The 27,517-nt window shown below is 40.2% G+C and overlaps 3 protein-coding genes across 5 annotated transcripts; all 3 read right to left on the bottom strand.

Annotated features, from left to right (window-relative positions):
- Nucleotides 1-1,282: 1,282 nt before the first annotated feature.
- LOC115379410 (ferritin, heavy subunit) lies at nt 1,283-5,937 on the bottom strand. Its single transcript, XM_030080062.1, has 5 exons — nt 5,601-5,937; nt 4,909-5,014; nt 3,404-3,550; nt 2,933-3,058; nt 1,283-1,803 (listed from the first exon to the last, which is right to left on the bottom strand). Exons 2-5 carry the CDS (start codon nt 5,008-5,010, stop codon nt 1,645-1,647), a joined length of 534 nt encoding a protein of 177 aa, XP_029935922.1. The 5' UTR covers nt 5,011-5,014; nt 5,601-5,937; the 3' UTR covers nt 1,283-1,644.
- A 2,847-nt stretch (nt 5,938-8,784) lies between these two features.
- LOC115379419 (60S acidic ribosomal protein P2-like) lies at nt 8,785-12,832 on the bottom strand. 2 transcript variants are annotated; one of them, XM_030080074.1, is made up of 5 exons: nt 12,716-12,832; nt 12,018-12,141; nt 11,801-11,849; nt 9,415-9,510; nt 8,785-8,898 (listed from the first exon to the last, which is right to left on the bottom strand). In XM_030080074.1, the coding sequence occupies exons 2-5, from the start codon at nt 12,138-12,140 to the stop codon at nt 8,822-8,824; spliced, it is 345 nt and encodes a 114-aa protein (XP_029935934.1). In that variant the 5' UTR covers nt 12,141; nt 12,716-12,832; the 3' UTR covers nt 8,785-8,821. The 2 variants fall into 2 exon arrangements, with proteins under 2 accessions (XP_029935934.1, XP_029935944.1); XM_030080084.1 differs by having other exon boundaries at nt 8,785-8,895; nt 12,716-12,830.
- Nucleotides 12,833-17,169: 4,337 nt separating this feature from the next.
- On the bottom strand, nt 17,170-27,295 carry lin7c (lin-7 homolog C (C. elegans)). 2 transcript variants are annotated; one of them, XM_030081260.1, is made up of 6 exons: nt 27,064-27,295; nt 25,936-26,054; nt 24,828-24,899; nt 24,416-24,625; nt 19,453-22,913; nt 17,170-19,345 (listed from the first exon to the last, which is right to left on the bottom strand). In XM_030081260.1, exons 1-5 carry the CDS (start codon nt 27,098-27,100, stop codon nt 22,746-22,748), a joined length of 606 nt encoding a protein of 201 aa, XP_029937120.1. In that variant the 5' UTR covers nt 27,101-27,295; the 3' UTR covers nt 17,170-19,345; nt 19,453-22,745. The 2 variants fall into 2 exon arrangements, with proteins under 2 accessions (XP_029937120.1, XP_029937113.1); XM_030081253.1 differs by lacking the exon at nt 27,064-27,295 and having other exon boundaries at nt 25,936-26,094.
- Nucleotides 27,296-27,517: the final 222 nt, after the last annotated feature.

Here is a 27,517-nt window from a genome sequence, read left to right as displayed (position 1 = left end):
TAGGGCTTGAAACTGTGTTTCCATCCCAGGCAACAACAACATTTTTGATCTGGAAAATTGGTCAGTGACATCAATAATAGTAAGTTTCAGTGAATCCACTGAATCCACCCCGTCAGGGGTGCATTGTGTTTTTTTTGTCGTTCACCCGTAGGCTACTTCCCATGGCGCAGTATAAAACTAGAATACCATTTCAGTGCAGAACAAGAGCAAAGACATCTAATTTTATGTAAATTGAGACATATGTTGACACATTAATTCCATCAAAAATGAACAGGCTGTATTTCATAGAGAACTAGGGAATCAGTTTTTCTGTTGTACTCGACATTAAGGAGGCTGCCTTACAGTCTGATGACACTGTCAAACTCTTGCTCTGCTCTCCTGTATCTACTGTGATAATTTGCAATATTATCAGGAACCTGAGCTCCCTTCACGCAGGTGTTCTACTTCTCATTTTTCTTTTTTTTCCACATTTTTGATCCCTCGTACAAAATATCGATCTATTCCTGGCCACCACTGGTCAGCAGTGTCTTGCTATTCCTTCTGAGAAGAACCAGTGATCAAGGGATATGCAAATACTCTTGACTTGACTTTGAACAGAAACTTCCCTCCTGTGCTGAAATTTAAAGGAATTCATCCACGATGCATTGTTGCTTTAAGTGCTCACCCTGACGGCAAAACAGTCAAAAGTTGTTTGAAAAGCTCTCACTCGTCTTGCTGTATAATGCTTTTTTAGTGCACCATTACAAGTTTCTCTGTGATTTGAAGCTCCAAGCCCATTAACAGTTTTCACCTTTTTTTAAGATAATCTTGATTGGCATTCGCCTTCTGTATTAGTCCTTATTTTCTCCACTAATTGTAATCTGAAGTGAGCATCAAAGATTTTGTACAAGCTTTGCTTCCGCCTACCTTTAGGAAAGCCAGTGCTTTATTTATAAATGTTTCCTGTGTGAAGATAAAGGAAGAGAAACAGCTGCCACAATATTTAAATTTTAGTGTAAAAGTGAGACTTAAATTTGTGGTTATTTGGTTAAATGTCACAGCTGGCTGTTGATTTCAGTGCTACCCACTCATTGAAACCAGACATTCGGGGTGACTTCCGTCGTGCAGCTGCATCAGCACTGTTTAACACAAAATCATATGTTGCTCCTTAGTGTCCTGTCAATTCTGCCACTTTATAAGAGATTATGAAGTTTATATGGGCATATGTACTATCAGAATTTAAACAGGTTTAAAAATGCAGTGTTTTTTAACTTTGAGACAACACAAAGAAATGGCACACTAATCAGACTCCAGAGGGTTTGATTTATTTTGACAACACCTGGCATAAAACATGGAAATAGTACCAACAGGGACACAGGTGACAGAGTAAGTGAAACAATGGACTTGCAATGCAAGAATGCAAATTGGTCACAGCTCAGGGCATAGTGACTTGTATAATAACTGGTGTTAAGGTATATGAAAGCTAGGAGACACTGGCAATAGTAGCAATCCCTTTAACTAGAAAAGGAGGTGATTATGATTGATCTGAATGACTTGCCAGTACCAAGCAGATAGCCATTTTTTTCTTTAAGATGAAATAAGAAGCAAGATTTTGACACAAATATATAGCATAATTTAGCATTTAGCATAATTTGGAGACATACTCTAGCTACTCTCCTTGCCCAAAGTGTGTTTGTCGAACAGATACTCGGCCATGCCATTCTGGGGAGCACCCATGCGGCGCAGGTTGGTCACCCAGTCTGCCAGTTCTTTGATGGACTTCACCTGCTCGTCCAGGTAGTGTGTCTCGATGAAGTCACACATCTGAAGGAATAAAGCGAGACAAAGACATCCATTAAAATCTTCAAAACACACTCAATGAAAGCTGAACCTGCACAATTACCAGCAGAAACAATCTTAAGATAGTTATCTTTTCTTGTTCATTTGCACCTACTGACATATTTGTCTTGCAACAGGCAAATGAGAATGAATCCAACCAACTCACCTGTCCTAAACAAGGAGGAAAAACTCTCCAAAGTTAAAATGAACTGCTCTAAACTCTGCAGGCTAAAAAAAATCCTTACATCCATGAAAGCATACTGGGACTGCACACACAAAAGTGCACCAACAGTATCAGTGGTATCAGAATCTGTGCCGGCCCAGCTCACAGGTGCTCATACTGTACAAATGAAGCTGTGCTGATACAGACACTTTAATGAGCTACACCTGGCAGCCGTAAAATACTTCTGAGGTAGAAGGATCACTGTCGGCTGCGTGATGATTGTTTGATCTCAGTGAAGCGTCGTGCCTGCTGTGCCAAGCTAAGTGTCTATCTATGGTGACAGTGGAGTAAAGGCAAGGCAGCTTGATCAGCACAGCCAAAGATAGAACAATGACGTGGACTAATGGAAAAAACAATCACGCTTTCAGTCACTCAAGACACCCCCTTAAGTATACCTGGCGTCATACTTATAGGTAAACCAACATTCTGTAAATTTTCTGTTTTTATGAACACTTTATTAAGTAGTTAAAGTTGTTTTTGACGATGACTCAAAGTAGGTCCATACAAGTAGGAATAGAAGCTGAAATGCGTTGGTGAGCAGCCAGATATTTAAATCATATGTATTAATAAAGGCTTTTTAAACAGTGCAGTGTGCCTTGGATGTTTTTTTTTCTTTAAGTTTGTCAGCCATGTTCTACACAGGCTGTTTATTTAAAATGGAGACCCATGCAGTAATCCTACCCCCCCCCCCCCCCCCCCCCCCCCCCCCCCTTTTGTTTTTATACACTGGTCAGTACTACGTTGCAGAATTTGTATTAACTGAAAAGTACGTGGATCAGTGCTCAGCTCAAGCTATTTAGTGGTTATATCTGGCCTGAAAAAGCAGCTCCTACTTAAATAAAGTCTATCAAAATGTTTACTGTGTGATTTTCAAACCAAGGCAATACTCACATGTGGGTCATTGTGTTCGGAAGCAACCTTGTGCATGTCCAGCAGCGACTGGTTGACACTCTTTTCAAGCTGCAGGGCACACTCGAGAGCCTCGATACCGCTGCCCCACTCATCTCTCTCAGGTTTCTGAAACAAGCAGCAGGAAACGGACACAGTCAGACACCGATCAATAAGAGCCAAGAGGCCAACAACCTAAAGCAGACAGCTAGTTTACTGATCTATCTTTCTCACAAATTTGCAGTTTAACGTTTTACTTTAGCTCTGGAGGTCGTGTTAACGTGTCAGTAGAAGATAAGAGGAAAAAAAATACTCACACCCTCTCTATCTCTTGTCCCTTAGTTTGCCCGCCCAAGATTGAACTTATGATGATAAGTGATAACCAGTAAGAAGAATTCTCACAACAACCGTTTAACTTAAAGTAGATACTTAGAAAACAACAACACATATATACAAAAAATTAATGCACCATACCCTGATGTCTTGTAGGAAGATCCTTCCGCCCCTCTGGTTCTGTAGTTTCATTAGTTTCTCAGCGTGCTCGCGCTCCTCGTGTGACTGGTTATGGAAGAACTTTGCAAAGTTGGGCAACGCCTGGTCATCCCGTTCAAAGTAGTAAGCCTTTTAAGAGGAACAGTTAAAAGAGTGGGGTTGTGTTCATGGTTAGACATTTGTTTCAGGTAAACTGGGAAATAATGAACTGAACTGAGCGGTGGTTGAAAAGTAACCACATAAGGTGAAGTATAACTTTACTACCTGGTTGCAAAGGTTATTATGCACGGTGAAAATGAGCTATAAGGAAAACATTTACTTCAATGAAATTTAACAATAAATAAATACATAAAAGATAATAAAAGGTAGCATGAACCTATCTTTTGAGTTTTGGTAGTCTGATCAATGTAATTGTGAAAACAGCTGGTAGTTGGTAGTTTGATCAATGTAATTGTGAAAACAGAGAGAAAATAAATTAGTATTAATTAGTATTTATGAATGGGCTTATTGCTGTTTTAAAATGACTGTACATCCACTGTATCCAGAGGCTCAGTGTTTCTGTGCAAGGGGACACAGGTTCATAAATTCATAATTTATTTGTTTTAAATGATAACTAAGAACTAATAGTGAAACATAACCGTTCTGCCAAGCAAAACAGTTACTTAACTGTAATTAAACATCACAGATACAATGGTAGTACATACAAAACCATTTTTCTGTAAATTAACAAGATACTCTAAAGAGGGATGGCAAATAGAAATACACCACCTTTTACAAAAAAGTCAATTAAAAATGAACTTGGGAACTCAAACTAGCACAAGCAGCAGAAAATGGGCTGTATGGGATTCACTAATTGGAAACAAACTGTACTCAACAATCTTTTTATATGCAGTGTTTCCTGAGAGATCAACAGGTGAAAGCTGTACTTACACTAAAGCAAGATAGCGGCTAGACGGTGCACCCGCTGCCCTCTCACTGTACAGAGTCTAATCTCAAGATGAACTCCAACCTCTGAAATTTTACCATGTCACACAGCAATCACCCTCTCCTCAGCTCATACAACATATATCATATATTCTGATGGCACACCAACACTAAAACCTCATTCATCTGTTTGATCTGATGGTCACAGAAGTGGCTGTTGTAACTGGAGACAGAGTGGCTCTTACAGATAGCAGTGGGGTTGTTATCCACCCTTAACCAGCCACTCCCTTTGTTTCCTCATCTTCCAAAATGACTGGGCATGTTGGTCACACCGATTAGTTGCACACCACCTCAGCTTGGGCATTGCCACAGTTACATAAACACACCGTCCTGAGGTGGCCCGAGTGAAGAGGAACTGCAACCCACTCCTGATTCTAGTGGGATTTTTCTCTCACGTCAGCCCAAACCAAGTGAAACCACCTTTCACCTTTCACTTCTCTGACTATCTGTACTGTCCTTAGCTGAACTACCCTATATTCTTTAATTCTCTGACAAATCCTCACCATGGACAGATAGACGTAGGAGGCGTACAGCTCCAGGTTGATCTGCCTGTTGATTGCAGCCTCGCAGTCCTGGTGGAAGTTCTGTCTCACCTGGGAAGTCATGGTTCTGAAACACAGGCAACACAATCTGCACTGAACAAACAACACATCATGTACACATATCTGGTGTGTAACCTCGGTGTTTGCTCAGAGCTGAGTAACAGATGTCCATTACAGCCGTTCGTGAATTAATAAACCAGTCTTAGGTATGCCAGAAACTTGATATTAGTACAAAAACATCAGTGGCGTGGCCTGGTAAGACATTATCATTATTATTATTATTACAATCCAAGTTTAGGATGACGTTACACAGGGTGTGTGGTCCCAGAAAAGGGAAAAGAGAACAGACGATTGCCATAAATGCGATGTAATAATACAGGAGTTACTTGAAACCAACTGTAACAATTAAGCTTGGTTGAAAAAGCACAGGAATTCAGTTAATACCGAGCGGGTACATGGTTTCAGGTCACGGTCGTAAACACTGACCGAGGACACAGAGCGGCAGGCAAATAAACAAACAAGCTAGCTGCTGCTGCTGCTGCTAATGCAGTCTCTGACGCAGCACCGAGTGACAGACCAGCGGAGGGCCGCCGACCAGCAATCTGAAATTTACAGGCGGTGTAGAAACCTGGCAGATTGTGGGTGATTCTTACCAAAATATCAGCGGCAAGTCTTCTTGTCCAGAGGTCGAGGAGCTGGTCGAAAAACACCTTAGCGTCTTACGCAACTGGCGTGTATTGTTGTCAAAAGGACTAGCTAGCAAGCTAACGTTGTGTCGGTGACAAGCTACGACAGCAAAAACACTGCTTGGTGCCTAAGGTGATGTGTTGTCGATGATGGTGGAGTAGCAAATGTTAAAATAGTTCCGTCCGGCGGTGTTTCTAGACAGCAGAAAGGTTGCCGTTCAAGCACTGTTGAAGCAGGTAACCTTCACTGTCCGGCGACGATTCGATACACTGGTTTTGACCAAGACGGCGAGCGGAAGTGACGTAATGTACTCAGAACACTGAAGGAGGTGGCACGAGCTGCACAACCAATCACAACGACCAGCCAGAGAACTCATTTACATATTCAAGGAGAACAGACAGAGACAGGCAGACAGACAGAGAGACTAACAGAGAGACAGGCAGGCAGGCAGACAAATAGACAGACAGACAGACAGACAGACAGACAGGCAGGCAGAGAGACAGAAAGGTAAACAGACAGACAGACAGACAGAGAGACAGAACGGTAAACAGAGAGACATAGACAGACAGACGGAGAGAGAGACAGACAGACAGACAGAGACAGACATAGAGCCAGACAGTTAAACAGACAGACAGGGAGACAGATAGACAGACAGTCACATAGATAGGCAGACAAAGAGACAGATAGACACATAGACAGATAGACAGGGAGACAGACAGACAGGCAGGCAGAGAGACAGAGAGAGAGAGAGAGAGAGAGAGAGAGAGAGAGAGAGAGAAACAGGTAGACAGACAGACAGAGAGACAGAAAGGTAGACAGACAGACAGACAGACAGGTAGACAGATAGACAGACAGACGGAGACAAAGGTAGACAGAGACAGAGAGAGACAGACATAAGCCAGACAGGGAGACAGATAGACAGACAGACACATAGACAGGCAGACAGAGCAGATAGACAAATAGACAGACTGGCAGGCAGACAGACAGACAGACAGACAGACAGACAGACAGACAGACAGACAGATAGATAGATAGATAGATAGATAGACATGTATAGTTTATTACTTCAGTGTATGAGGCAATACCAGTTCGTGTGTGAGGTGTCAGGTGTTTGCAGGGCGGCCAGGCTCCACAGTGGCCTGCAGGTTGCGGCTGTGCAGCGCTGAGTCATTAACCTCCTGGTCACACTGGATCACCTCCTAAAGGCACAGGAGGGGCTGCTTATCTCAACCTGGAGTTTTCATGAGCCAGCGTCATCTACTGTTGAATACAGAGAGACGGGATTAGCCAATAGAACTCAGATAATTTCAGAGACACACTATCCTTCATTTTCATTGGCTGTCTGTTGGACACCAGCGTTTATTTATTTAATGATCAGTATTAAAATGTGTCGGTAAAAATATAGTAATTGCTGATTTGGTCGCAAAGTGAAACTCCCTGAACGTCTTCATCTTAGTTGTTGAATGACGTCACTGTAAAAATGTTTCAAAACAGTGGAAATAGACCAGCCTCGTGACCAACACAGGGCATCACCTCGGGTTTATTGCGACATGTAAGTGACTCATTTAAAAGCAAACGTCGTGATGTGTCGATAAAACGTAAAACTTTCCACAGCAAAAATTCCAGTTTTTCTGCAGTTTAGCTTTCTGGTGGATTTTGCGGTCTGAAACCTGCAGCCCCGCATGTCTGACCTCTGCAGGCCCCTCAGCAGGATTTACTGCATTGCATCCGTTCGCCATCCTCCCTATCAGCCTCCACACACACACACACACACACACACACACACACACACAGCCTGAGGCGGCCTGCAACAGTGTGTGAGCCCTCCAAGTGACAGGTGTGTTATACTCAGTGAACATCAGTGTTTTCCAGGGAGAAGTGTTAGAGATCACATGCTGTTAATTGATTTTGGCAGGGATGGACTTCCACTGAAAATAGAGGCTGCGTATTTGCTCACAGTGCTTAAGAAATAAAGCCTGATGAACGGGAAAAAATCTATGTAGGTCTATACAATATGTAGGCTCAACACAGGGCATCACCTCGGGTTTATTGCGACATGTAAGTGACTCATTTAAAAGCAAACGTCGTGATGTGTCGATAAAACGTAAAACTTTCCACAGCAAAAATTCCAGTTTTTCTGCAGTTTAGCTTTCTGGTGGATTTTGCGGTCTGAAACCTGCAGCCCCGCATGTCTGACCTCTGCAGGCCCCTCAGCAGGATTTACTGCATTGCATCCGTTCGCCATCCTCCCTATCAGCCTCCACACACACACACACACACAGCCTGAGGCGGCCTGCAACAGTGTGTGAGCCCTCCAAGTGACAGGTGTGTTATACTCAGTGAACATCAGTGTTTTCCAGGGAGAAGTGTTAGAGATCACATGCTGTTAATTGATTTTGGCAGGGATGGACTTCCACTGAAAATAGAGGCTGCGTATTTGCTCACAGTGCTTAAGAAATAAAGCCTGATGAACGGGAAAAAATCTATGTAGGTCTATACAATATGTAGGCTCAACACTTTATCCACAGCGTCACGATTCTGCTGAGTTTGCAGAACACAAATGTAGCTTCTGACATAAAACTATTAATTTACTGTGATAGCTAAACTGCACAGCACCTGTTTCTGAATACTATCCAGAAAGGTCACCTAAAACCATTCTTACACGAAAACGGTGTACAGTGACTCTTGATTGGTTCTGCTGTACAGGAACTGAGCAGCGCCCTCTGCTGGTCTCATGTCTCCATTACATGTTGATAGAGCCCCTCATAGTCCTCACTGCCTCTGTTGAACCTTCTGTCAAAGAATTACCAACCCAAAAGCATGTTAAGTAGACTGAGCCTCAGTCAAATAAGCCAGTCAGATTTGTTTGAATATTACCTCTAAAAGTTTGCATATTTTCTGCAAGCAATTTGCATCACTGCACAGTCACATTTGGCATCCAAAATGAAATTAAAACCACATGGCAGATATAATTTCAGGATCTTTATGCTAAATCAAATATACAGAATTCATAGATAAGTTCAAATGATTCATTACTGAAAAATACTATGTAGTTACCCTAACACTTGATTTACTGTAAGAGATTATTTGAATTTCACATTTTCAGCTTTGCCAAAAAGAATGCACTGAAAAAAGAAACCAAAAAAAAAAAGTTTTTGTATAAACTTTATTCATCTTTTGAACAAGTTTAGTCAAACAGGCCGAATCCCATGTCGTCATCAGACTCCTCGGACTCTTCTTTCTTCTCTTCCTTCTTCTCCTCTGCTTAAAAAACAAATAAACAAAAGGCACGAGTTATGCAATGCCCCACTACAACTGCCATACTTCATATCGTAAGCAGTTATGCTAACTCAATCATTAACCCAATATTTTAACACTTTGAACATACTTGTTTTTGTGCAACATTTGGTAGTAACAGAAGCTCCTTGTTAAAGCACTGAGGATTTGCAGTAGTTTCAAGAAAGAGCTTTTTTTTTTTTAAATTTGAATTTTTGCACCAAGGTGCTCTCAAACCCTCTTACGGATCATCTACGAACATGTGGCGTAAATATGGAATTTATATCTTCTGTTATTCTTGAGTTACTATGTTGGGAGTAATGTGTCGGCACAGAGACATACACAGCACTGTGACAATGCTGTGTTTGTGCGTGTCATTCAGTGTGAGAGCAACTTAAAACTCAACGGATTAAAATGCATGTAATCATATTCAAGGTGAAGGCAAGGGCAGTGTGCCAAATGTCAGGGATGCTGACAAACAATGTGCTAAGTTGAAAAGCTCACCTGCAGCAGGGGCTGCGGCTCCGCCTGAGCCAGCAGCCGCAGAGCTGGCAACTGCTACAGCACCGCCTGCTGGCATGCTGGCCAGCTTGCTGTAACCTGAGGAGACACGGATTGGCAGACATAAAGGACACGCACCAACAAAAAGACCCAGAGCAGCCAGCTGAAAACAAAATACACTGATGTGAGGCATGCGCACACAGGAGCTCAAAAATGCATCCTGCGAGCCATCTTCACATCCATAGTCGGTCAGTCAAACATTTCCATCTGCAGGTCTTCACGTTGATAAGTGCCTGAATTGTTTACCCTGAACAATTAACATTTAAGGCATCACCACTTTCCTGCAGAATCCCATTCTTTGAAATCAGAGAGAAATGGCATTTTAGGAGAAATCTGCTTTGTGACATATTTCTGTTTGAAACATGATGTTGGCGCACAATGTGGTCAAAGGGTCATTCAAAACAGAATATCCTCAACTGAAGACTGGAAGGCGTCTGTATGTGATGGGAAGGCAGCGGGACAGGATTGTTTTCATACCTGCTGACGTTTCTCTGTGGAATTCTTATGTATTGGTATGTGGTGTGGTAACAACTAAACTTACAGTTTTCTACCAAGAAAAAAGAAGATATTTTGTTTAAAAAAAAAAGTTGCATTATTCATTTGACATTGGCTGCAGACCAAGGCTGCAGGTGTGCGTAAAACATCAGCACAAACAAACTGATGAGAACTTTTACATTTCTCTTTTCCCCTTTTCATAATCTAAGAGAAAATGGTTAGCCTTTTTTCCAGACACACAGCTCAAGCTTTGCCATTATTATAAATGCCAAGGCAACATTTTTCTACACTGCCCACGGTGCAGCCTATTTTAAATTTAGGCCTTTATTGAAACCAACTAAGTGACGAGTCACTCAGACTCAGATTAAATAGGACTTTGGGGGAAGAAAATAAGCAAAAACCAACTTTCACATCCATTGTGAAAACATGTTTTTCCATGTCATCACGACTTGCAGCTCTAATATTCCATTTCAATGGCACATTATTTCCATTGTGATTGTGCTGTGCCAGCTCTGTGGCATCAGAATTACTTTGTGTGCATGAAGACTGGCTCTGACATCTATCTTATATCCCAAAGCCACATACAGCACTGACAGCCCTGGGTCTCATCTTTCTATACACCATTTCTATATCTTTCTATACACCTTTTTAAAGCAGGATTATGGCTCTATAGAGCTGTGTGGTTGCAGGCTTTATTATCCATAGCCAGCACATTCACCTTTGGGATTTCTTTCACATTTTGTTGTGTGGTAATGTTATTCCAACACATTTGAGCACATGCTCATAGCTCTATAGCAAATTTGAAGGAAAAATAATAGAAAAATAGAGGGCTAGAAGTTTGTCCAGACATACCACTGGCATGAATCACACAAACATGTCTATTTAGCTTGGAATTGATACCAAGAGGCCAAATGACATGTGCAAAAAAACTTAAAAATCATTTCACATATACACATACACTGCAACACTCAAGCAGACAACCAGATGGGAAATAGAACTGGGTATAACAATCTCAGAAGAGAAATGGACAGAATCATGTAAAACAGTTTTTAAAACAACACAGTCCAAATACTGGAAAGAATTTGCGTGGAAGATAAATATGAGATTTTTTGTAACCCCAAAACTTAAATCCAAATATAGTATCTTAGGTAGTGCCGAATGTTGGAGGAAATGTAATGAACAGGAAGCCAATCATGCACATATTTTTTATTTTTGCCCAGTGTTGAAAGAATTTTGGGGTGTAATTCAGAGGAGAATTATAAGCATATATGATTTAAAGAAACCATTACAGCCGTCAAATATACTATTAGGCCTCATCCCAGGAGAAATTAAGAAGGAAGGAGATATATATATCTGTACTCAATAATACGAATAGCAGCATTAAAACAAATAACACGAAACTGGCTAAACATGAAATCCCCCCCCCCCCCCCCCCCCCCCCCCCTTTTTTTTATTCTATTTTATTATACTTATTTATCCTTTCCCACAATGGGTTTTGTTTTTTTTTTTGTTTTTTTTCTCTTGTGTATTTCTGCTGTTTGTCTCGCACTTGTAGTTGTCATTTCCATGTAGTAGTACTCCTTTTTTTTTATTTATTTATTTTTTTTTCTTGTGTATTGCTGCTGTTTGTCTCGCACTTGTAGTTGTCATTTCCACGTTGTACTCTTTATTTTGTCCTTTTTTTATGTTATGTTTTGTAAGTGCATTGTAAAAATGTATGAATGTAGCAGGATGAATGATAAAATTGATGAAAGCAATTACAGATGATATGAAAACCTGCAATAAAAGAGTAAAAAAAAAAAAAAAAAAAAAGCAGACAACCAGACAGACTTACCCTGGGCGATCACCTCGTTAACATTCTTTCCATTAAGTTCGGAGATAACCTGTTGGGCAAGAGACCAAGTTGAAGTGGCTACTGAAAGGACAAATTTTTGGTTTCATGTAAAGATGACTTTACTCTCTTTGAGAGCTTGACAAGGTCCCAGGAGACCACTAGCAAAGCATCCCTGCTGCAACATGAAAAACAGAATTGATTTCAAATTCACTCATACCTTCTCTAAGCGTTCATCATCAGCCTCAATGCCAACGCTCTCCAGGATCTTTTTGATGTCCTTGGACTGAGGGCTCTCATTCCCACCCAGGGCAGCAAGCAGGTAAGCAGCAACGTAACGCATCCTGCCAGGAGAGAGAGGACTCAGTCAAACTATGAACACATGCATTACAATGACACCATTAACTAGAAAGACTTAACTAAAAAAAAAAAAAGACTGGGAAGATTCATAAACGATTCCTGATTGTTTGTCCATACTTAACTGGGGTAGGAAAAGGGACAACTGCACAGAAATTGATAGCTGTATGATAATTAACATGCTGATTGCTGTGATTATACAACCAATTTGGTGTTTACTGACACATTAGCAGCGCAGTTGGCTCAAGAAAACCTTTCATTGTCTGATGCTGGCTTTTAGTTTGTCTGCTTTAGCGCTGCGTAAAAGAAAAAGCCTTTAACTGTGAGGTTAAAGCTACATAGTCCTCCATGCTCCCGGGCCATGTGTCGCTGCTTGCTCCTCGGCAGACTACAGCTAGCCAGCCAATGCAGACTCGAGCGCGCTGTGAACTAATTAGAGTCGAAATATTGACTTTTGAGGCTAAAAATCCACCCTGGGCGGTTGTTTATTAATTCCCCGTGGTACGAGGCCCATTTCGGCTGTGTATAAATGTATTTTTAGGAGTTAAATAAGCCACTCACTTGAGCTAGGAAGATGAACGCGTGTCCACGCTGGGGTAACACAGGCAGAAAGGAAGTGACGGTGTGGGCTGGAAACGGAAGACGCCCTGCCGGCGGGCAAGAAACGGAAATGAGAAGTCAGATATTGAGTGAATTTTATTTTTTCTTATTCGCTAATACCAACGGATCAATGTCGAGAAAAATTGAAGCTACTAAATAGATGATTTTAAGTTAGACCTCTATTCATTTTTACGTAGTCAGCGTGTAGTGTCACGTATAACCACACTCCGCATGCGCCATTCGGGCAAAACGCAAGGCGGTATTTGTAGCGTCCAGAGAGGCTTGATGCTGAGCAACAAAAATCATACATATACACACACACACACACACACTGCCCGCAAACAATAAATTATGGGATGTCATCGACTTCGACATAATATAAACTATCGGCTTCCCTTAAAATCATTTAAACAAGACGGCAGTGAGTGAAGATTTATCTCTCGCCCCCCAAGCTGAATTAAAACAAGACAAACAAACCTGTTCCAAAGAGTGTAAAAGTTACAATAAAATATGTATCTTCGCTCAAAATGAATGAGGCAGTGTCCTCAGGAAGTCAGCTCTTGTAGGTTATGAAGCTCAGTTATTCACAATGTGGGCGTAACGCTGCCACTTTATATAAATTAAATAAGCCCAAATGTTAAATACATATTTTGCATCGACATTATGTTGTCATTATTACAATAAATCGTATATCTTTAATACATAACACAGTCGACAGTTTGCCATCAAGACATTAAAATCGTTTAAAATTATAAAAAAAAAAAAAAAAAAAAAACTTAAATATGTTCCTTACCTAAATAAGCCCCATGTGCTCTTATTGGTAGATGGAAAAATATGCTTTACACAATGACGTCTTTATTTATTTATTTATTTTAAAAAATGCTGACCAAAGTAGCCCCTGAATGAGCCGCCTCTCTTCCTCTCACATCTGTTTTGTACCCTCCATTCTGTCTACAGTGATTTGTTTAAAACAATGGCCTGAGTTTTGACCTTAAATTTTCAGTTGTACAACTTTTTCCCTATGCCCTGGTGCCGGACATTTATTTCACTGTTTGTTTACTGCTCCTAGTGCTGCTATCACCTCCCCTGCTGTGTAAAATGTGTGTCCATGCATATAACCATTCATTTGTCCTCCTATAGACATAAATCACATTTACTTTAGTTGGGAATTTGGAGTCCTGTGCTGGTGTTTCATCCCTTCCTGGTTTGTGGCTCAGTGTGTTGCTCCTGTCTCTTTGTGCTGCAGTGTGAGGACAGGAGCTGTCTCAACTATAACTTATGATGCAGTTTAAATACTGTATGTGTTCGAGCTATTTGTTATTTTTGTAATACTGTTTAAATATTTATTCCTTTAGTTTAGTTTACACATTACATATTAATTTTACACATTAAGTAATTTCATTGGGCCATCAGCACTATTCTGATTTAGATTACTGTTTATGCTTTTATTTTGAAAGTTGTAGGTAACGGGCACGCCAAGTTAATTTATAAGAGGGCAATCTGGGACAGGTGAGCTAGGCACTGGGGAAGGGTCATGGTTTTTTACCAGGATGAGAGACAAAGAGAGGTGGCAGAGGCCATTGCTTTTGTTTTCCAAAGGAAATAAACTACCAAATCCTGACTTTTGCCTGGACAATGGACTCATTTCTCTCCCTGCGTGATTTTACTCCCTTAGTGCCTCAGTGGTCGTTTGATTGTTTTGATTTATTAGGATAAGTTTTCTTATTCTTTTTTTGGTTGTTATTGTTCGTTTGTTTAAGACAAATAGCCACTACAGTATGCTTGTCTGATTTTGTGTTGTGGTGCATCCTTATTTCCCCATAACTACTATGTATTTGGCATTTTGTCTGGATCTCATGCTTAGTGCTCCAGCAGTTATGACTTACCATACCATAAGGACTTCTTCCCTCCTCCCTCTTTCCAGTGCTGCCAGCATCTCACCCAGTGCTGACAGCATTGTTGGACCACAGCGTGTGTGAGGACTGCTATACACTACTCACAAAAAGTTAGGGATATTTGGCTTTTGGATAAATTTATGGAAAATGTAAAAAGTTCACGCTACAGTGATATTATATCATGAAAGTAGGGCATTTAAGTAGAAGCATACACTGGTGATTTCCTCATCTCAAACAATTTCTTGAAACAAAAGCCAACAACAGTGGTGGATATACCACAACAAAAAATGTCAGTGTCAATAACTTGTCATGTGCCCTTGAGCATCAATTACAGTTTGACAACGACGTCTCATGCTGTTCACAAGTCGACTTATTGTCTGCTGAGCCATGGCATCCCACTCTTCTTGAAGGGCGGCCCTCAGGACATTGAGGTTCTGGGGTACAGAGCTCCGAGCCTCTACACGGCGACTCAGCTGATCCCATAGGTTTTCTATGGGATTCAGGTCTGAGAAAGTGCAGGTCACTCCATTTGAGGTACCCCAGTCTCCAGCAGCCGTTCCCTAATGATACGACTTCGATGAGCTGGAGCATCAAACACCTGATGTGAATTTTGCTGTTAAACTCCTTGTTAGAGAACAGCAACTTGTGCAAAAAGTACTGAAACATTGAACAGTTGGACATGTGCATTCAAAAGTTTACAGAAGGTCACATTAAGTTCACCTGTAAAGGTTATAATGCATTTTAGGTTCATCCTGAAATTTCACTCGAAAGCCCAATATCGCTAACTTTTTGTGAGTAGTGTATGTGTCTGTGTCCAGCTTTGATGACCTCCATCTCTCCTCTGTCCCCGTCCCCTTCCTCTGTGGCATCTCTGTAATCCCCTCAATCACAGCAAACTATAGATATCCTCTTTCTAAGAATTTGAAGGTGTGTGTGTTACACTGAAAACTAGTATGGATCATCTACTGCTTCTCTGCCTCCTCCTCCTGCTGGGTCTCTGGCTCTGACCCAGTTATACCTCCCGCTTTACCTCGCTTGCTCCTGGATGGGACTGATTTCGGTTGCCAGAAAAGATGAAGTCAACCCTTCCCATGTGAAATTCTGCGATGGATTGTTGTGTTTAATCTCAAGTTATAGTTTAATCCATGAGTGCCAGCCCCTGTGCTTGGAACTAGCACCACTAAATTGCTGTCATGCCCACCTTTTAATTCCAGGCAACTCTCCCTCGTCCAACACTGAGCTCACGGTCCAGAGCACAGGTATCTATGTTTGGTTTCATCTACAGCAGGGGTGTCAAACTCGTGCCATGGAGGGCCAAGAGGCTGCAGGTTTTCATTCCAACCAAAAACTCCACCAGGTGATTTCACTGATCACCCTACCTCCAAACAGAGAGGCGGGACTAATCGATGAAATCACCTGGTGGAGTTGTTGGTTGGAATGAAAACCTGCAGCCTCTTGGCCCTCCATGGCACGAGTTTGACACCCCTGATCTACAGTTTGTGTAACCTCTGGAGAAGGTTAATACATCAACAGTGTGGGAGGCATCTGAGGACAAGGCACTTCGCAGGTCCTGAACAGAAAGTACCTGATAATGACTGAGACCATCAAGTGTAACAACTGGCAACACTTTGCTGGTCTCTCACCAGTCTACACCATCTGTATACACTCATCCAAAAATGCTTGTCCATTTTCAGTCACATTCATACCATACAGCATTAATCTTTCCTAAAACTATTTTGTCTGTTATATTAAGTCTGGCTGTCACATCCATAACACTGAAACTGCCATGATGCTCTTGCACATATTAAATTTTCTGTTCAATTATCTTAAGTGGGTTCCTGCTTTTTGTACAGTTGGGGCACCATTCAACAAGACAGTGATGGAGCAGCAAGGGTTGGAGGGGTGTCACTAAAATGAAAGGGAAAATATTAATTGGCAAAGCTTGAGGAGTATTCAATCAACAAAAAAGCATTGCAGATCTGTCGTAACACATAAAAGCACATTTTGTCTGTAATGACTGAATGTAGACAGATGTTTCGCTCTAACAACAACAGCTCTGACTCTAATGTAGTTGTGGCCCAGGTACGTGTTGCTCTTGTTGCTGAATTTCCCAAGACCATCTGGTCTATGCGCTGGACAAAACAATTTATTAAATAGGATTGCAAGCTCCATGATGCTTCTAGCATGCGCGTTTTAAAGACGTAGAGCCAGTATAGGACTAGTTCCATTATGGGAAGAAAAGTGAAGAATTGATGAAGACATTCCTATAAACATCACAAGATTACTTCTGCTCTCTGATTTGCTGTTTGGTTGGTGGAAGGGCGAGCACTACAGTGGCCACGCTCAACCCAATCACTGCCTTTGGATGTTGCTGATGTAATTTAGGCTTACTGGGAAAGTTAAAGTGGATATTGCATCTGGTAAACGCATGAACAGAGACTGACGTCAACTTGCATGCCATGGAAAGTGCTACAACTTATGCAAGACGACGTAGGAAATAAAACAGAGAGCAAACCTGGATATTTTTAAGCATAGTGTATTTTGCTTCCAGTCCAATTGTTTTACATACATCACTACATTATACATTCCACATCAATGTAACACAGTAAACAAGACAACAAACTTAATGATAATAATAATAATACACAGCCTACAAGTAATAATCTGAAACAATCAGTAAAACACTCAGTGTTATCAAAACTGTCACAAATGTTGCAAGATTGGTCTTGGAAATAGAAATTTAAAAAAAAAAAAGAAAAAAATACAGTTCCTATACATCAAGTATCTCAAAAGAGAAGCACTGATCTGGGCCAGCTGGGCCTTATACCGGTGCTGCTTTTCTGAGAGGCTTGGCATATATGGCCTTGGAGCACAGTCAAAGTGGAAGTACCGATCATTACTGGAATTTTTTTTTTTTTTTTTTTAGGAAAATCACTTATAAAAAGGGAGAAAATATCAAAAGAAAACTATTATAAAAATACTATATTAACCATTCCCATATATATATAAACAAGAATAATGGGTAGAAAGAGGTACTTCACAAAATCTATCATTAAGTCAGACAATGGTCAGTGACATTCTGTGGAGAGCATGCCTTGAGCACTATCAATACCATATTCATTAGTTACACCGAGTCCTGCTTCACATGTCCTCAGTGAATCTAAGTAGCTAACTTAGGGTAACATACAACTTGTGAGAAAAAACAAAAACAAAAAACAAAACAAAACATATATTAAGAGATTTTCCCTTTTATACAACCCCCCACCACCACACACACATGCACGCACGCACGCACGCACGCACACACACACACACACACACACACACACACACACACACTTATGCTAAATTATGTCTTCTATTAAAGAAAAATATAGAGGAAGCAGCTTATGACGTGGTAAATCTACTAATATTCAAGCCTGAAATTTTTTCACATAGGCCTATTCTTCTAGATAAAGCCCAATAATCTATTAATTACTAGGGCTAATTTCATTTGGGAAATTGTTACTGCAAATAAAATGATCTCGTATAAACGTCTCAGCTGGAATAGAATAGCCGAGTTAGCAATAACAGGGTCTACTTCTGGACGATCAGCTCAATATTAAATATTAGAGATTAAAATATAGAAATTGGACATATGTAATCATACTACTTGACTCCACTGTCTCCAGGTGCCAAAATTGTTAAACAGCAGTATGAACGTTTCATATTTATGCACATGGTGTTAATGTGTCTGTTCAGTTAAACTGCTTACAGTAAAAATGATCAATAATCTGTACAATCATGGGAAATTTTAACTTTTTTTAAAATGACCTTGCATAGATATTTGATTTGCATTCTTTTATGTATTGTTTTTATACTTATTTCTATATTTTGTTCCAAAGATTAAACGTTTTTCAGTAAGATTAATGGAAAACAGAGGGCAAACACGCTAATAAAACTGGTGTGCATGCTCGTGATGTATACTGTAGTACACCATGGCTTTTTCTCACATATTTAAAAGATTAAATTAATATTAATACCATAAAACCTTCTGACACCCTCAACTGGCTTGCATGGCATGCCGGCCTGTGCTTGTGCCCGTAGGTAAAGCTGACTTGAAATGAAACATTACACTTTGAGTCACAACGGAGACAGTTAATGGAGTCACTATGGAGAGTGTTAATAGATTTATAAATGATTGTGAAACAAAAGTCAAGTGCCACGGGGTATTTTTTTTGTTTGTTTGCTCCTCTGTATAGGTAAGTAAGTCACAATTTATCTCCTCACCAGCGATTAATGTCAGCTGATTTAATATGAACCACACATAACCGTCTGCTGCTGGTGATGTATCATTCTTTTGGGAGGGCAATGTTCAAATGGCTAAGTGAATTATTTTTTAATCAAAGTATCAAAATACCTGCTAGTCTTTTGCCAGTTTTGACTGATTAATTTACTGGGCAATTCATTTTACTTGTGTAAAATTTACTTGGGACATAGAGGGGGTGGACAAAATAACAGAGACACTCGTCATGAATCCTATTAACTTAAATACCAACAGTTCAAAATGCAGGCCAAACAGTCAGTGCTTTGAATTTTAGAATTTTTTTGCCTTGGTTATAAAACTCGCAAAATTTAGTCCAGCAAATGGAACAATCTGGATAATGATGGCAACTTATGCCAAACACAGACAAAAGAGCATCAGCAAAGAGTAGCACTAGCAAATTGACTGTTTTTATTGTTTTAAATTGTGTCTTGTTGCTTTTAATGTCTCTGTAAAGCACTTTGAATTACCTTGTGCTGAATTGTGCTATACAAATAAACTTGCCTTGCCAGTGAAAACTAAAAACTCAGTGACACAGAGAGACACACAACACGACAAGTCACCTATCACCACAAAAGCTATGGCTCACCTGTGTGTGTGAACAGCTCACTGAGCAAAGTTTTCTGTTCCCCCATGATTGCCTGAATACCCAGCTTAACGAGCGAGTGGTTTCATGAATGCCAGGACTAAATTGAAATTTCACCCTAGCTCATCCCCTAAAGATGCAGGAATTTACCTCTTGAAAATAACATATATCCGGATACACAAACTTCAGGACCTGCATGACAGCTTTCCAAGGAAGACTGAAACTGTTTCAAGGCAAAAGGTGGGCCGACTTCCTTCCTGTCAGGTATTTGATACTCATATACTTTGTGTTTCTGTTACTTTATCCCCCAGCAGAATTTCTGCTACAGTTAAATAATTCAGTACTATCTCTTTTCAATCTCAGTGCTGCCCTCCTCTCTGTTATATGATGTATTGATCCTGAGACTCAACAAGAATATGGCTTGGTTGACTAAAGCCTAGTTTACGCATGCTATACATATATAGATATATATATATATAAACACACACATACATGCTATTGCAGCCACCACTGGAAACAACATACATTGATATGAACAAACTCTTAAAATGAGCAACAGATTGGTTCCTTCACTGAATGACTTTGGATTTGTAAAAGACTATCATTTACTTTGAAATCAACCTGCCATATTTTCAGAGTTTCTGATATCTTCTTTTCGTTGTTTAATAGTGCATGACAGGCAGAGATATTTATAGCTCCAACGCAGCTACAGTGTTTTTGTAGTACCATATTTAGCACAGGTGTAAGGGTTGGGTATAAGTGACACTTAACAATGGCCTGATGTAAAATTATTCTGCGTCCACAGAAATGAAGTATGTAGATACTTAACACTCTCCCTGATAGATAATGTGCTTACAACCATGTAACACACTTTCATTAAAATAATTTTGCGACACCATGCCTGGTTCTTCATTAAAATGGTGTTGTATCTCCAATTTTAACCTATCAGAGGGTGTTAAGTAGGTGCTACATGAATATATCTTAATTAATACTCTGAAATAAAGCTTTTGTAAAGTGTTACCAAATTAGCTTTTCAAAAACTTTCTCCTACCTCCAAGGTTTTCTTTACATAAATATCCCAGGATATTGGTAGAAAACAAAGACACAATTTAAAATATTTCTGACCTATAACTCTTTGATATGAGGAATGGCAATGTGACAGCTAAACATGGCTTTACATACACTGTTGAACTTAATAGGTTTGTTTACATGTGCTGTATTTATAGACATTCGAGTATAGCCTAAGTATAGAAGTGGGTTACTGACATTGGTTGGGGCAGAGCCTGCTTTAGATTGCATATCAAAAAAGAAAAAAGGAAAAAAAAAAAAAAGAAAAAAAGAACCGTTTGGCAGCTTTGAGTGATATTGTGTCTGTCATTATCACTGTCTGATATATGATGTGGCTTTAATGCTTTAAAGGTGCAAAAACAAGTGTTGATGAAAATAAAGGGAAACACAGTAACAATACGGTAATAAATCTGTCTTGTGACACTCTATTAAATAAAAAGTTCCAACTTACTGCTCTTTGCATTTATTGAAATGTCTGGTCCTACACCGAACTTTGAAAAGTTCACAACCATCATGATGGGAAAAGGTTGTTCAAATCTTCCAGGCTTTTTCTACAGCAGTGCACTGTAGTGCAACCCCTTATCTCGGTCCCTGAATATCTGTATGCTTAACCTTCACCCAAGTTCTACAGAAATCAGTGATCAATGATTAATGAGATGTACAGGTTAGAATGAAATGAACATTTCATTAAATACAGAAAACCCTTTTTAGTACTGTTAAGACATACCATGTAACAAAATGTTAGAAAGGGGGACCTTATAAAAGCTTAATTCAAAGTTAAGAACAGATTTATTATGTATTTAACAATGTGTATGTACACAGTGGCCAGATTTACTTGAGATTCACACCTGTCATTTCATTCATCAAACAGTAATGACATCCAGACATAGTAGTGGCTGTAAGAGTCTGATATTTTGAATTTAGTCCTTTTTTTTTCTATTGGTACTATCAATGACTTATGCAAGCAATGCTGGCAAGCAGTTTTTTGCATAGTTTGAGGGACCAATGTAGTTAACTAGCCTCCTGAAAAGTACCCAGCAAAGAAAAACATGCCATATGGTACATTGCCTATTTAGGCCATGACAAATTAATTACCAGTTCAACAGGTTCTGACTCCTGTCCAACTTGTCATGCCATTGAGGGTTTATTTCTCACTGTTATATCATCTTAAAAGCTCAATGTAAACATTTGGGTCTCTTCAGTGGCAAGAAACTAGTGCATGCATGGCTGAGTCCCCGATACATCACTTACCTGCAAGAGTACTTAAACCCCACAGTACATGGTAAGCTTTTTGTGAGGTGGACTGCACAGCATGGCATGATGTCAGGCAGCTTAGAAGGCAGGCCAAACTTAAGTCTGCTAAGGTAAATTGTTACCTTTTTTCTGAAGTGATTAAATGACTTCCCTTACTTTTAAAGATCCAGCTATCTCTGATTAAGTGAAAGTACCATGAAGGCTTTTTTAAAAACATTCCTTATTATCAAAATTCTTGTTGAGTAACAATTAAAATACAAATACGTCATTTTATTTTGAGGGTTAGTGGGTCCACTGCACAAATAAATGGTTGTACATGTATTTAACATTTATTTGTATCAAATCAAATGACCTTTGAGAATAACAGCTGCAAAGCATGTAGTAAATCCCGCCACAAGTATTTAATTACTTGATCTTAAGTCATGGTTTAAAAAAAAAAAAAAAAAAAAAAGAACGAACGAAAGAAAATACACAGGGACTGTGAACACAGTACATAAGATAAACTTGTTTTGCCCTGAGGCACTTGGTAGTGGCTGTGATAAAAGAATTAAAAACACTACCTCCTCAATCAAAGGACTTTTGTAGCTGGTCTCAAAAGTACTCAGAACTGCATTCAAAATGTCAATTTGAAAATAATGCACGAGGTGTGAGTGGCCACCTACATTTAGTATCACAATCAGTCTAGTGTTCTCCTTGAGTTGTAGCGTGACACAGTAACAATAGTGGATTTAAAAAATGCTACAGGAAAGGGTAGAAGCACAACATATGTGACTACAAGCTAAATTTGGTTCAGTATCATTAAGGGTTTTAGGGGGAAGATAATAAAGAGACCAGGAGGCTAGAGGAGCAGAGACTGGGGAGCTGGGCATCAATTCGGAGAAAACACTACTGGGGATAGCTGTTCTGTTGCCGGCGCTTTGCCGACCTCATTTTCTCAAAGCGTGACTCCATCTCCTCTAGGACTTTGGGGGTGTACCTTACTACCAGCTTAACTGTGCCCTGAGCTGCCTTGAGGAGTTCCACAGCTTTCTCATGATGTTCACCTTCCACACTCTGGAGAGAGAAAAAGAGACACAAATCAATTTTTACATCACAGCACACACCATTTTATCACAAAGTACAAGGCACAATTACCCTAAAAGCAGCAGGCATACATCATGCACAGTGATGGAAACAATATAAGCAATGATGAGCAACATTAAAAACTTTTAGAACCTCTTTTACTGCAATATTTTAACTACCACCAAGTGCCATCATTCATAAGCCACAGCAACTTGATTCTACTTATCACACTCAAGTTTGTAATTCATTATAAGAGATTATAAGGTAAAAAATGAAGGGGTTATAAAACCAAGTCTGTGAAGTTCATGCCATGGACCAACTTTAATTTTATAGTTCCTAGGGTGAAAGTTGTGCTGTAATAAAGCCCTACAGTGTGAATCATCTTTGAAGTCTGCTTCATTTCTAATGTAAAAAAATGACTGTTATAAATACTAGGTAAGTCTGTGATTACTATGACCACAGCATACAACAAAGCACCTTTCTTTGTAATCATTGTTTTTCCATGCAAAAAGCGCATATTCTCTTTTTCAGCAACACCATACATCTAACATGCAGTTAAACTTAGGTAATACCACATTACTGTCTAAACTAAAATACAACAGGTGTAGTTCTATGGCATTTAATGACACTGGACATCTGGTTTGTTTGGTCCATGGCTACAAGAGTACATTATACCTAATTCTGCATATTTATTTAAGTTGATGTAATGTACTGATGTATTTATCTTTCATATTGGAGCAAAACTAAACCTCTAATCAACAGAAAGAGTGATTGGTGTACTATGTAGAGAAGAGTTGCGTAGCAGCTCCAGGGAACTGCACACAAAGTGTTGATGCATGGTAGGCAGTGTTTCTCCAGGTTGACTGTTTTGGAGGGATGGATGGGTATCGGGTGGGGGGCTATCCTCACCACTGTCACCAGATTCAGACTGGATGCCTTTAAATGACGCAGATATTTTTGCCTGAATTTCGTACATTTGGGGTCGATGTCCATCTGTGTTTGGTTTTAGACAGACTACATTAATCGTCATCAAGTAACGAAACGTTATTTTCACTTTGCCTGTCTCTCGTCTGCTCCGCTCCATGTGTAGAGGCTCAGCCCCGCCCTCAGTGAAACACAGAGAGTGAGGAGAGAAACTAGCACGACCAGAAATGACAGCAAAATACATTAGAGAGTCTCACACTGTGACACTGAGCTGAAATGAAACGGGTGCATATAAAATGGGTAAATAACATAAATAAAATATTTTGGTTATTTCTGGGGGGCCAGCTGTCCCCAAGGCAATGGTAGGGGAAGCAGTGGTAGGGATGGGTAGAAAGGAGTAGAGGATCTTTCCTTGGCTGGTTAGTCACATCAAAACCAGGTAATTTAATAACATTAGTGAACTGTTTTGTATACAGACTGAATACACAATAAGCTAACATGTATATCAAGCTTAAGCATCCAATGTAACATCCTTAGAAATCACTAATGACCATGTGAGTTGAACATACCACCCCGTTTACAGAAAGAAGCTGATCGCCTCTCTTTAGGCCACCATGTCGATCAGCGATGCCCCCTGGGATGATCCTCGAGATGTAAATAGGAGAGTTTTGCTCCTTTCCTCCCATTATATTGAAACCCAGGCCTTCTTCTGTCTTGGGAAGTTCCACGACACGAGGATGGGAGTGTCCCTCACTTGCTGCAAAAGCTGCCACAGTAGCCTACAAACGGACAAGACAGATTGATAATACTTCAGTTTCCTTCAGTTTACTTTGTAAACAAACCATACTTTTTGCTGTCAACAACATGCAATACAAGCTACTTCGTTTAAATTAACAAAAATTTAGTACACATATTGCCTGAACCATTGTGGGCACACAAAAGGCCGATCCCCAACAAAAAACACTGTTTCGCTGAGTCTACCTTAGCCGTGGCGTTGGCCCTGACCTCAGGGCTGCTGTTAATGTCCACGGTTTCGTACACATGTTCATATACCTGAAGAAACATTGCGAGAGACAGTGTCAATCAACATTTTGTCATGAACAAACTACCACAGTCCAAATACCCACATGATGAACATTGATCAAAGGAAATTCCATTTTTAAACACTGTTTTTTGTGATCAGGAAGGAAACTTGAACTAATGCCCTAGACAGCAGGAAAGATTGATTTGTTTTTCAGATATTTTCATTTCCCTGCCTACCCTGCAATGTACACGTGATCAGATTGGATCTGTGTGTTCTAGCAGTGCAACTGTCACAGTATCAGCACAGGCATCCTCACAGAGTAGTGATGCATTTTGATGCTGTCTTTTAAATGTGCCTTCCAGCTTAGCCCGGACTGGTATCGCCCCTAAACAAGAAAGCACTTCCTTGGCCAGGAGCCTCAGTTTACTGACTCTCCATGTCTGTTCTTGGTTAGTTGGGCTGCTATTTGTTTACACTGCTTCCCACTCAAGTTCTAGCATATGACAGTCAAATTTCATAAATGCTACCTGAATTGCCATTCAAACCACCAAAGAAACAGACTTCACTGGAAAAAAGCAGTTTTGAACATGCCTTTTTTTTCCTGTTCATGCACAAGAAAAAATATCAAACTCATACTGGAATTAACACATAAATAAACAAACACACACCTTTTCCAGACCAGCTGCAAGTGAGTGTCTGCCTCATGTGTTTAAAAAAAAAAAAAAAAAAAAGATAATGTCTGCCATTATCACTCCTGATATTTACACTGGCTGAGAGCCTTGTATCATTTTTTTTTTTTGCACTGCATTGCTGCTTGCTCTGTTTCTGTGTGTGATACACCCCTACACCAGTCCATGCACACATCCCTGAGCTTTATAATAAATATACTTCAAAGAAATTGCACCCCGGAATTAATAGCACTGAATTGAATGTTGCTTGCCTCTTCATCATCTCTACACACTTGTCATTCCTGTGCTTATTTCACACAGGGATGACACCTGGTTGTGTTTTGTCTGGGAGGGGTGAAAAAGTAGAGTCATAGCTGCAGCAAAGAAAGTGACTCACTTCTCTGACGGCATTACAGAATTCACTCTGTAGAACCCGCTGCAGTGCCTGCAGCTTCTGTGGGGGCACTTCCCCTGTCCTCTGGAGCTTGTCAAGCAGCTCAATAGCACGGGAAATATCTGTCAACAAAATCACAGGGACCACCACCAAGGTTATCATTTCTCTTCAGCCTATGCCTTTCACTACAGCAATAAACACAGTTCAAACCACTACAAATGTAATTAGGAACACTGATTTCATATTTTGTACAAGCACATTACTATCATTAGCTCTATGTTAAGTGTACATAGGAATCACTGTGCAGAATTACCTCCAGAAGCACATTATCTCGAAATGATACAGCAAGAGGTAAAGTGCTGTTACCTTCAAATATTTGTAATTAATTAGTGAAACATGCAGACATATACAAAGTATACAGTACTTTCACCTCAAGAGTATTTTATCTACTGTAGGGGTTGGAATAAGAAAAGAGACTGGCTGGTTTCTGGTAAGCCAACCAACATTAATTCTGACTTTAGTATTTCACCACCTAGCTTAGTGCTCCGCCATTATGATGTCATGGCTGAGGAAGACCCATACACTAAATATGTTATTCATCATGTTTAAAGGCTGTTTTCAGGAGTTTGTACAGGAAACACTGGGACCACAAGGCTCTTCGCAAGGCTCCATTAGTTAGTAGGGATAGCAGCCACAGGACAACTGCAGCCTGACGTTTTGATCTGTTCAACCAAGTGCCTCCTGTGTTTAGACAATTAAACATTTCGAGCTGCTCATCACCAGGGTGTCTGTCCCAGAGTAAATGTAACGTTACCACTCTGGACGCTGGGTTAAGTCGTAACAAATGAGCTAACCAACTATTTACGTCGGTTGACGTCAGGGCTCGTAACGTTAGCTAACGCCACGGTCAAAACGTGGAAAAAAACGCACTTTAACTTTGCTTTTACCTGTAATGGAGAGGCCACTCCAGTATATTGCATGGCGACGCTAATGTAACCTTAGCTAATTAAACAAGGAGGCGTGTAAAGTCAAGAACAACAGCCACCGCCACCGCTAGCTAAGCTAACATCTCCCAAACATCACGACAAATCACAATAAAATCCCAAGCTAACGCTAGCTAATTAACGTTACCTCTCTCCAGCCGCACAGGTTCCCCAAGCGATGCCATTCTTGAATCGATGTGCTGTATTATGTCACGTAAATGTTGCGTTAAATGTTAGCTAGAGAATTTTTCCAGAAGTCAATTTAGTGATCCTAGCTACGTGCGCTCAACCAAGAAGATAAATCAGATTAGCAAAGCAAGCTAGCTAGCTAGCGACCAGTGTCATGGTGCGTTCCGGTGATCCTCGGAAACTGTATATTTCCGAGTCGAGGACGTTCCTGTCCGGGGCTCCCAGGAGCTCGCGAGCTAGCATTAAAGGTGTAGACCCCCGACTATTGTACCAGTAGAGTATCGTTTTTAACTTCTAATTATAATTTCTACCCAAATAGGCATTTTTTCATTTGAGCCAGCAAGTTGCTAGAGAAGAAATTAGCCAAATAATAAACATATGCTGTGAAATGTAGACATGTGAACACAACACCT

The sequence above is a fragment of the Myripristis murdjan genome, chromosome 3 (genome assembly GCF_902150065.1).
Source record: "Myripristis murdjan chromosome 3, fMyrMur1.1, whole genome shotgun sequence".
Lineage (NCBI taxonomy): Eukaryota > Metazoa > Chordata > Actinopteri > Holocentriformes > Holocentridae > Myripristis > Myripristis murdjan.
The sequence above is the reverse complement of the archived record's forward strand: the minus strand, read 5'-3'. Positions and strand labels throughout refer to the sequence as shown.

What these genes read in the sequence shown, in the direction of transcription:
- LOC115379410 (XM_030080062.1), bottom strand. Translation starts at nt 5,010, where the DNA reads ATGACTTCCCAGGTGAGACAGAACTTCCACCAGGACTGCGAGGCTGCA. An exon ending in CCTACGTCTATCTGTCCATG is followed by an intron (nt 3,551 to 4,908) that starts GTGAGGATTTGT and finishes TCCTCTTAAAAG; the next exon opens with GCTTACTACTTTGAACGGGA. An exon ending in TCTTCCTACAAGACATCAGG is followed by an intron (nt 3,059 to 3,403) that starts GTATGGTGCATT and finishes TGCTTGTTTCAG; the next exon opens with AAACCTGAGAGAGATGAGTG.
- lin7c (XM_030081253.1), bottom strand. Translation starts at nt 26,094, where the DNA reads ATGATAACCTTGGTGGTGGTCCCTGTGATTTTGTTGACAGATATTTCC. An exon ending in GGGCCAACGCCACGGCTAAG is followed by an intron (nt 24,626 to 24,827) that starts GTAGACTCAGCG and finishes GTCCGTTTGTAG; the next exon opens with GCTACTGTGGCAGCTTTTGC. An exon ending in TTCTTTCTGTAAACGGGGTG is followed by an intron (nt 22,914 to 24,415) that starts GTATGTTCAACT and finishes TTCTCTCTCCAG; the next exon opens with AGTGTGGAAGGTGAACATCA.
- LOC115379419 (XM_030080074.1), bottom strand. Translation starts at nt 12,140, where the DNA reads ATGCGTTACGTTGCTGCTTACCTGCTTGCTGCCCTGGGTGGGAATGAG. An exon ending in ATGATGAACGCTTAGAGAAG is followed by an intron (nt 11,850 to 12,017) that starts GTATGAGTGAAT and finishes CTTGCCCAACAG; the next exon opens with GTTATCTCCGAACTTAATGG. An exon ending in TAACGAGGTGATCGCCCAGG is followed by an intron (nt 9,511 to 11,800) that starts GTAAGTCTGTCT and finishes GTGTCTCCTCAG; the next exon opens with GTTACAGCAAGCTGGCCAGC.